The sequence below is a fragment of the Teleopsis dalmanni genome, unplaced genomic scaffold (genome assembly GCF_002237135.1).
Source record: "Teleopsis dalmanni isolate 2A unplaced genomic scaffold, ASM223713v2 unscaffolded_contig_0926, whole genome shotgun sequence".
Taxonomy (NCBI): domain Eukaryota; kingdom Metazoa; phylum Arthropoda; class Insecta; order Diptera; family Diopsidae; genus Teleopsis; species Teleopsis dalmanni.
Window position 1 is genome coordinate 1 of NW_024032308.1, and position 10,886 is coordinate 10,886.

Here is a 10,886-nt window from a genome sequence, read left to right on the forward strand (position 1 = left end):
AAATAAACTGCTTCAACAAAGGCAATGAAAATATAATATATCACTGCCAACAATATTTGAAGAAAAAATAACGACGTACTCGTACTTCTTCGTTAAAAAAACATAAAGTTCTTAATAGTGAGTCGTGCAATAGAATAGTTTAGATATGTAGTACTACTAAATTGTGGATTGCTGATTTCTCAAAGCTGATTGGGCGATTACAGGGTATGAATTATATTTAGTTGGTCACAAAAAAAAAAAAATATTTAAATAATTTGATTTTATATTAAAACTTGAAATAATTTATTCTTCGGATACAGAAAAAGCTTAAACTCCTGGTCCCAATTAATTGCTTGAAAAGTAAATTGTAATTATGTGGATCGTACATCGTAACAAAGTGGGTTTCCACCAATTATTTGTGTGTATTTATCATTCTTCATATATCATTTTGCGTTCATTCGTTTATTAAAGAATTGCACTCTTTATATTATGAAATTTTAAATAAAATTTATGAAACATTTATGTTAAGTATAATGTCACAGCATCTGTCCTAGGCAAGTCATCACTCAAATTTCTCAAAAAAGCGTTTCTTCAAATCGGGTGGGTAAGTAACATAAATATAGTGCTCGTTCTGACCTACTTCGTTTTCGATGATGTCGTGAGCGGATGATGAGGCATGTAGAGATGGCTGAGATGCGCCCACATAGCTATGATGCATATCCAATGAATGCTGAAGAGAATTGATTGGCTTTGCGGCTGCGTCACTCAATGAATTAACCTTGTAATCGATTGTATTAGCTAGTGATGCTGTGCTAGTTGCTGCTATTGCTGTATTGGAATTGCTATTGCTGTTAAGTAAAGTTGTTAAAGGTTTATTTTTGGAGTCACGTGACTCTAAATACTTTTCCTGATATGGCAGATTATTTTGACCTTGACGGCGTAATGGTGTCGATGTACGCTGACCGTTCCTGTGAGTTGTGCTGCTGCTGGTATCGATTTGAATTTGATCCCCATAATAATGTCTTAAACTGTAGGGATGTTCTGCTTGGGATTGTTCAGGATATAAGTCGTGCATATGTTGATGTGAAAATAACTGACCACCTGGACTATCCGGAGAATATTTAAGACACTGATTGTGTTGACTAATGTGGTGATTTGAATTAATTGCTGTCTCGTCAGAACTAAAATTGAAAACTTTAAATTTATTAGAATGTTCCCTTAAAATTTGAAAGTATAATATATAAATATTAACTATATTCTTAGGAAGTGGGTCGGGTCTACTTATTTTGACATTGGGAATATCTTGACATTATCGTGACATTAACCATAAACGATTTATTTTTATTTTATTTTTTTTTTTGAAGAGACTCTCTACTGTTCGAGAGTAGAATAGTAATAACAAAATTTTTATTTTTTTTTAATTGATCTAATTTTTTTTAATGATCTAATCAGAAATAATCAAGGTAACAATAAAAACAAAATATAAATAGTAATTGCAGTGAAGAAGTGTATACAGAGACTTATTTAAGGGGGCTTTTTGGAAAAATATTGTAAAATTTAAATAAAAAAAATGAATTGAGAAAATCAATTATCATTGAACCCCAAAATCCTATCGGGTATACGCTAACTGGAGTTATTATTATTAGTATATTACATTATTTAATAAGATTTAAATTTAATTTAAGTTTTTTCACATTGAAATATAAAAATAGGATCTTTAAAACAAGTTGTTCATACAACTTGATTGATATCTTTTTCCTTTTCTTATTAGAACTTCAAAATATTTTACATGCTTATATTAATAACTGTACTTTATAATATGTATACGTATATAATACACATATATATTATAATTAGTAAATAAAGCTAAGAATATATTAATGCAATTAAGGGAAATAATGCCAAAAATTCATAGATATGGGGATTAGGGTAGTGGGTATTTGCTGATAAGTTCACTTTATTTATATATTTAATTTTAAGTTTTACTCACTCAAATAGTATCCAAATAATGTAATAACAGAAACAGATTCCTGTGGACAGCACGAATATAAGAATTACTATTAGACCCCATGGAAATGCTCTCGGCTCCAATGGACCATCCTCCCAGTAACGATCACAAGATAGATACCAGCAAACTGCTTTATTCATTTCATCTTAAATAAATAAATATAATTAAATTAAATGTGATTTATGTAAAATAAATTTAAAAATGAAAACAGACTGAAGATCTTGAATTAATCTTAATCTTGTGGTTAATACTGTGTTTCGCATGTAAAAAAAAAATATATTAATTTGAACTTTCAAATATTTAATTAAGCATCTTTCAATACGTGTTCAATAATTGCAAGTTAAATTTATATTTTTTTATTTTACTAGGAATAGATATTTCTCTCTAAGTAGTCAAAATTTCGGACACACTTAAAGTAAGACGTGAAAAATTATTAATGCAGTTAAGCACTCAGTCAAGCGAGGGGTTTGAAGTACTGAAACCCTCTCTGAATTCGAAAGTCACCGTGTGAGACTTGAACCCACTAAACCACCTCTTAGGAATGAATGGAGAAAATTCCTACAGCATTGTGAAAACTTCATTTCAGTAATCAAGGGAGAGAGGAGAAAAAATAGACTTAGTCCCCCTCTCTCTGAATTTACCCGACAAGTTATATTTATAGTGTATATATTATACACATATTCACCGATAATAAAATACTGATGTCTGTGATATAAATTGATTATAAATTACGATGTGGAAGAGTTAAGTATCTACTTTATTTTGAAATTGTTACAGTACAGCTATGGAACTTATTTTCCGATAATGAAATAATTCTAAACGATTTTAAATATTCTATTAAACACAACAACTTATGTTGTTGATAGATCATTTCCTGTTATGAAAAAGTATGTAGTTCGTTTCAGGGATTATAGTTAGCCATGATTAACTCAGTGTATTCACTATAACAATAGAATGTTGCATTTGACCGAGATGAAGAGGTCGAGTTTTCATCGAAATAAAATTTACAAGATTTTACTTCTCGTCTTTAATATCGATTTTATTTAAAGGAAACTTCTTAAATTTGTTAAATGCCAATCGGTTTGAAAAAAATCTACGGCAATTCATTTATTACTATCAAATCTCTTAATAAACTGTCGAAGAAGTGAAAAGTCGATAAACTTGGCATCAGCGATACAAAATAGTATAATTAATCAGCTATACGGTAAGAAAGTCCCTAAGGTGAGCTTAATTTTGAAAAAGCTCATTCCCGCTAATACAATTGATTGAAAAATCGTGGTTACACTCAAAGTTGTATATCACTATATATGGTAATTATTAACTTACCAAAAAGTTTTAAATATACAGTCAATATATATTTATTTATTTTTATTTATTAAAATAAAATGAAGAGTTTTCGAACAGTAGTGAATTATAACAACAGAATTTTTATTTATTTTTAAATAATTGAATTTTTGACTGTTTCGAGTTTTGCTAAATACCCATCACCAGTGGCCTTGGAATTATTTCGCATATTTGATTATTCGTAAATAATTGCATCCTTGTCCTTGCCAATACATAGGCTTGAACTCGTACCCCACCAAATTTGAACCTCAGAGTCAGTGTTCATAAGTCATTTAATAAAACTTAATTTAAAATAAAATATAAATATATATATCTTTTAATATGAATAATAAGAAGACGGTCACTGTTTTACCTATCATCTAAAGGATATAATAATTTAAGCAATTTATATTAACAAAAAAATATAGTAATTATTTACCTTCCATCTCTTTGAATGCCACATTTGACATTGTAATCAGTAATCCTGTGATGCAGGTTCGAACCAATTGTTCGCACTTTAGCTTCAATTTACTTAGTTCTTCCGCCTTACAGCTAGCGCGGATATTGTGCATATTTGTGGCATTGCCAGCTTTTATTTTGACATCCGATCCTTTCGTAAAATTGCAATTATCTGAAAGGATTTTGATATTAAGGTAACCGTGTAGTTATTACTCTTATTTTATTTTTATTACTAATGTTACCCGTATTCTTAATATTATTTTGGCTGTTTTTCTCTTGACACATATATTGACTTTGTACTTTAGCTGATTGTGACGCAGATGATGTTCTATAAGTAATTAAATTTTTTTAAAAAATAAGTATTATTAGAATAAGTGTGCTCTCATTTACTTATTAATTATTTCTTTTATTTAAATTTTATATTTATATTATTAAAAATACAGAAGTGACAGTAGTCTTCCACAATCTAAAAGATATATTACACTGTACTATTGCGAACTAACCAACCAACAGTTCTATTCACAGTCTTAGAACTACGACAATACCACACCGGCTATATAAAATGAATCGTCGGCCGTGAATATATTTCATTGTTAATAACAACATTTAGAGAATATTTTATTACGAGTAGTATATATCAGCGACATATATGGAAGAATCTTTAGTACTCGAAATTGAAAAATTCATTAGACATCACAATCAGACACGGCATTCTATGACTGTCCAATGTATTAAATATTTATTTTAACATGCTTCAACAATAGCAGTTGGCTATTGTTTTAATTTCAAATTTATGAAAAAAAAATGAAATCATATGTCTAAAATTTTATTCATTTCATTATTTTTTGTATTTGACTTTAATATATAACCGTAAACAATGTTGTAAATCGTATGAAAGTATCAAGCTGACCAAAGCAGGAACTCTGCTCTCTGACATTCACTTCTCGTTCACTTCTATTGAAATCCCACTTTTAACAGTTAAACTGACAAACAAAAAAAAATACTGAGCTTAGTCAAGCAAAACTGGACCTGGTGGATCTGGTCTAAACTGGACAGAAAACTGATTGGTACAATCAGCTACTTCAATTAAAGCGAAACCTGCTCAGCACTACTGAGCTGATGGTGCTGATGAGTCACTGCATAATAGGAAGGCATGTTATGAAACTGGGTATATTCTATAATGTCTTTTATCGTGGTTGTGGGGCTACGGATGTGATCCATCTTTAGCTTGGAGAAAATCTAAAATATTCGGGCTGTACTCTAATCTATGTATAAACAAACACCAATCCTGTTGTACTACAACAAGCTATTATTTGAGCTCATGTGGAGTTGGGGAGTAACATAATAGGTAAAGGCTAAAGTTCAAGATCTGAGATATATGATTCCTAATATAATAATTAAAACTTTCATTAACATTTTAATTTTAGAAGAACGAGGGAGTCTCTATTGAGTGAGTCCCTAATGAAGGGCTATGCTGCTCATTCTGTGGCATACGTCACAAAGAACAAATTTTGCAGATTAAATTTGATCTTAGAAATAAATTGTTGGTCAATCTCTAAGACCTTAGGTATGTAATTCCTGATATAATAATTAAAATTTTCATAAACTTTTTAATTTTAGAATGACGACGAAATCCCTGTTGAGTGATTTCCTGTTGAAGAGCTCGTCTTCCCAAAGGATATTAATTTTGAAATTGATGATTCAGCAAAGCTCTTGGCAGTTTCTTTTAAGAAATTTGATGGGATGATAGATGCTCAGTTTAATCAAATAGAAAAATAGTTCTAACCATGTTTGCAATTTTAGAAGATTCCACTAAAGTTGACAACAATGTAGGTGTTGTAAACGATAGCAAAGCGACGACAAGAAGACAAGAACTGATAAGAGCTGATCTCGTTTAAATTCTTTTGCTTCAATTATAAGACCTTTGAAGAGACAATAAAATATAACCACAAATTGCATCTTCTCTGCAGAATTTTTTTTGTTTTTTTGACAAACTTGTGATTTGATTTTGCAATATTCATGTTAATTAGTTTTAAATTTTTGGTGATGTTTTGAAAATGAATGGAGGCTAAAGTGATTAGCGTTACTTTTTGAATCTTTTAAACAAAGCAACTTAATGATACCAATTAGGTCTCAATCTCAAATGGTTCTCAAACGGGATTTATCAACAGAACTGTGCTATTGACTTTAGCTATTAAGGTCACAATACTTTGGAAAAAACAGCTGTGGTGCAAAAATAAAGTATTGATATTGATAAGAAATATATAGTGGTTGTATACCAGATATATCTCTTGTTTGTAGTATTTATATAAAAAATTTTCTTGGAATTAATTTTTTACTTTCTGGCACTGAATAGAGGTCAGTGAATAGAGGTTATGAGGACTGATAGAGGTCCTCTATCCTCATAATATGAGTATTGATATAGTATCGACCAAAGGATTGTAGACGTAGATGTTATGTTCGATACATTTTTTTGGGATTGATTAGAGTGTGAATATCTGGTCAATAGTAGAGTGACCATACTGAATGCCGCACTGATGTAGCCTAATCAGTGAATTGTCATGTGGCTTTAATCTTTGACACAGTATATACTTAAAAGCTTTCACGCGGTAGAAACAATCCCGTGGTAGTTGGTCCAAATCGTCGGGTCGTTAGTTTTAATAAATTTGCATATTTGACTCGCATAAGTAAAACATATATGGTTATTATATATCGTAGATATATGTGTGTATAAAATTGTGAATGTTAAAATCACATATTCTCTTGTCGGACACAGTGATCGTCCTCATTCTCACTATTTTCAACAGCATTTTGTCTCTTGGGTACTTTTCGATGCATTGAAAAACATCGTTGTTAAAAATGATCCCGAAGCCTTAAAAATATCCTTCAGTTGTTACATCATATTGATCAATAGGTTCATTGTCGTAAATCTCAAAAATTTTCGAAAAACTTCTAGTAAAAAAAAAAATCCTGATTTCCTCACCGATAGAAAATTTAATTCTTAATTCGTACCATCAATTTGGTTTTCGTAAAGGGCATGGAACAATTGAACTGATCCTTAGAATCGCTAATGAAACACACCTAGCTTTACAATCAAAGCAATATTGTACGGCAGTTTTTCTTGATGCAGCGCAGGCACTTGATAAAGTGTGGCTTAACAGATTTTTACTTAAAATAATGCACTCGATACGAAAAACGTTCATAAACTTCTGAAATCCTACGTGACTCGCGAAAAATATAGAGTTAGACACAAATCTTTTATTTCGCAAGAGCACGATATCAACACTGGAGTTCCTCAGGGTAGTGTCCCTGGGCCGCTTCTATACTTAATCTACACAGCTGGCATTCTTCTATATCCTAACAATTTGTTGACGACGTTCGCTGACAACACTGCTATAGTCAGCATCGAAAGTGACTGCATTATAGCATCATAAAATTTATACAGACATCTTGGTTTAATTGAAAAGTGCTTTGCTAAATGGAAAATCAAGGTGAATGAAATTAAATACGTTCAGGTACACTTTTACTCTAAGGAGAGAAACATGGCCATGGCTTGCAATTAAAACCAATAATATGGACACAGTTCAAACACATTCTGTAAAATATCTGGGAATTCATTTAGATAGAAGATTCACGTGGACAAGTCATATTGAAGCCAATAGATGCCAATTAAATCTTAAAGGAATTATACTGACTTCTAAATCGCTATTCTAAACTCAGTCTCGATAATAAATTGTTAATTTACAAATCAATATTGAAGCCAATTTGGAACTATCGTATAGAACTGTGGTGTTCAGCGTGTAACACATATATAGAAAAAATCCAAAGAGTACAAAATAATATTCTCCGATATTCTCCGATTCACAAAGATCTAAATCTACTAGCCGTTGAAGAAGTAATTCGCTTATATACAATTGAATGCCTAGAGAAACTCAAGTCAAACATGAGGATCCAAATAATCATGTTTGTCACTTATATTGTATTATAATCATTGATATATATGAATACCCTAGCTCAATTGCATACATATAGGTTTTTTAATTATTTTCAATTTCTATTTATTAAAATTCAATAAATGACAAGGAAAAAATATATATCCCTTTAGTGAAATAAAATGCTTATTTTCAGCTTCATTCTTTGTAATTTTCATTAAACAATATAATTCTCAATATAATTCTCAAAGTAATTCTCAATATAATTCTCAATATAATTCTCAGTAGAATTCTCAATATAATTCTCAATGTAATTCTCAATTAAATTTGCAATATAATTCTCATTATGTTCGCGCGTTCTGAACTATAAATTTATGAGTTAAAAATAGTGACTGTGAAAATGTTAATATAAACGAAATTAATGGACTAAGTTTTTAGTAACGTGATTATTTCGGAAAGTTAAATTTAAATTTTAAATTGTGATTAAAGTAGAAATATTTTGTTCCGAATTAGATACATTATCTAAATAGATTACATTAATATATGTTACGTATTTGTGTATTTCACATTTATTCTTATATCTCCGAACATCATTAATACATATTACTTTTCGGAGGGCAGATATATATAAAATTTACCTGATTTAAATATTAAATCTGGAGTAAAAGCTAGCATTCGTACTTTTTATATTATAGGTATTATTGAAAAGTTAAGTTCTAAAAAAAGCTCAGTATAAAAACTTCTAATGAAATTAATTGTCTTTTATAGATAGGTAAGGTAAAAATAAATACTATTTTACTTACTAGTTTTGCAACCAGAAAGCATGTGAGGACATTAGACACTTTCTGGCCAATTGCCCTATTTCACGATAATTAAGAAAGCAATGTCAGGGAAAGATCATTCTTTCTACAGAAAATTACGAAATTGTTCTAAATAAAAGAAACTAGGTCGGATGCAATCGGCTAACGTCATGCCAATATGCCGTAAAATATATAGAATACAATAATTTTATAAATTAGTGTCACGTATTGATTATAAGAATTATGTTATAAATTATAATTATTACATAGTATTAAGCCCCCTGGAACGAATACTGGTACTTTCGGTTTGAACTATTAAATATACCTACTCGCAGGTAAACTGAAATATAAACTGTTAAATATTTTGATGGTGGATATTTGATGATGGATATTTTTAAGTATACGAGTATTAGTCCACATAGGCGTATGGTCACAGTCCAAACAATCTTCTTTCAGGGAAATGATTTAAAGTTATCCATATTTGAGGTCTTTATATTGTAGTAGATCTTTGTTTTGTAAAACCATGATTATTAAACAGAACTAACAAATACACTATATTTGTACATTTGTAAATATAATATATTATATTTAAGCATATATAATAAACATGACTAGTTTTGGTTAAGAGAAACATACTAGTGTCTAAACGTGCGTCCGGTGTTTAAAACTATTTAGATATATATTTCTACGGGTAGCTGCTGAAGGTATTTAACAGTGTTCAGAGTAGTTGTCTTAACCTTATACTAACATCCATTAAAAAATAAATTAAGAATTGTGATCAAACTCAATATAAAAAAAAAGGTCCACTAATGTTTGGATAAGGTAAAAAAAATTTATTTTATGTGAGGCCTTACGTCAATTTTTCGGGCGAAATGGATGTTAGTGTTGGGCTTCACAAAAAAGCTAAAAGTAGTTCTTTAAGTGTAGCTAATGTTATTTAAAAGATTAATTTATTAAATGATTAGGTTTTGGTAAACTTTTAAGAACAGAGTACAACATATATGGGTATTATATAACAATCATTTATGTCTGTATAAAGTCCAATGTTAAATTAATATCATTATAATCAATATTAACACGATATTAACAACGATATTATCAATATTAACAATCAAAATACAGTGGTAAATCAGTGAAAATGGCTTTATTGGTTTTCGAAGTATTGTCCATAATATTCAATAAATCTTTGCATTCGATTGAATCAACCGTTTCGCCACTCTGAAGTTGATATCTTCATAATCAGGGTTTTGAATGTCTCAACAACTTGATCGGGCGTAGAAAAAACACTCGCCACGCAATTTTCTCTTAATATTTGGGAATAAGAACAAGGTATTAAGTACCAAAATGGGATTGTGAAGCGGATGACCCATGAACTAGACGTTTAAAATGCTCAAAAACTCTTTTGTTTAAATTGCTGTCTAGAAGCTCGCATTTCTCTGGTGGCGACCGATATTCCTTCTACGGTTAGTTTTCTCAATTCTTCCAACACTTCCAGTAAACAAATGGTTGTGTACCACTCAGAATTGACCGTTTTATGTTGTTCAAGTCACATAGTTGTGACATGACCGGTTTTTCTGAAAAACATTGCTTAATTTCTGACTTATGTCGGCTATGAGACATCTTTTAAAATTCTTACAATGGTAATACCTAATTTATCTAATTTTTATCTAATTTACCCTACTTGAAATTCTGGTAAATACCAACATTCGCTGCCATACCGACATAATTTAGTATTTCCCTTAATTTACCATCAATTTACTCGAACTCGCACACAAATAAACTGCTTCAACAAAGGCAATGAAAATATAATATATCACTGCCAACAATATTTGAAGAAAAAATAACGACGTACTCGTACTTCTTCGTTAAAAAAACATAAAGTTCTTAATAGTGAGTCGTGCAATAGAATAGTTTAGATATGTAGTACTACTAAATTGTGGATTGCTGATTTCTCAAAGCTGATTGGGCGATTACAGGGTATGAATTATATTTAGTTGGTCACAAAAAAAAAAAAATATTTAAATAATTTGATTTTATATTAAAACTTGAAATAATTTATTCTTCGGATACAGAAAAAGCTTAAACTCCTGGTCCCAATTAATTGCTTGAAAAGTAAATTGTAATTATGTGGATCGTACATCGTAACAAAGTGGGTTTCCACCAATTATTTGTGTGTATTTATCATTCTTCATATATCATTTTGCGTTCATTCGTTTATTAAAGAATTGCACTCTTTATATTATGAAATTTTAAATAAAATTTATGAAACATTTATGTTAAGTATAATGTCACAGCATCTGTCCTAGGCAAGTCATCACTCAAATTTCTCAAAAAAGCGTTTCTTCAAATCGGGTGGGTAAGTAACATAAATATAGTGCTCGTTCT

The 10,886-nt window shown here is 30.1% G+C and overlaps 1 protein-coding gene and 1 long non-coding RNA gene across 2 annotated transcripts; one reads left to right on the plus strand and one right to left on the minus strand.

Annotated features, from left to right (window-relative positions):
• Positions 1-261: 261 nt before the first annotated feature.
• LOC119663808 lies at positions 262-4,092 on the minus strand. Its single transcript, XM_038073409.1, has 5 exons — positions 4,012-4,092; positions 3,750-3,941; positions 1,970-2,132; positions 882-1,160; positions 262-827 (listed from the first exon to the last, which is right to left on the minus strand). Exons 1-5 carry the CDS (start codon positions 4,052-4,054, stop codon positions 542-544), a joined length of 963 nt encoding a protein of 320 aa, XP_037929337.1. The 5' UTR covers positions 4,055-4,092; the 3' UTR covers positions 262-541.
• Positions 4,093-4,607: 515 nt separating this feature from the next.
• LOC119663809 lies at positions 4,608-5,738 on the plus strand. Its single transcript, XR_005251072.1, has 3 exons — positions 4,608-5,117; positions 5,197-5,336; positions 5,390-5,738. It is a non-coding gene; the product is annotated as an uncharacterized LOC119663809 (long non-coding RNA).
• Positions 5,739-10,886: the final 5,148 nt, after the last annotated feature.

Bases quoted from the DNA above. Each gene is read 5' to 3' on its own strand.
- LOC119663808 (XM_038073409.1), bottom strand. From the start codon at position 4,054: ATGTGTCAAGAGAAAAACAGCCAAAATAATATTAAGAATACGG. The intron at 1,161-1,969 runs GTGAGTAAAACT...TTTCAATTTTAG, and splicing joins ATTATTTGGATACTATTTGA to TTCTGACGAGACAGCAATTA. The intron at 828-881 runs GTATTTAGAGTC...TTTACTTAACAG, and splicing joins AATCTGCCATATCAGGAAAA to CAATAGCAATTCCAATACAG.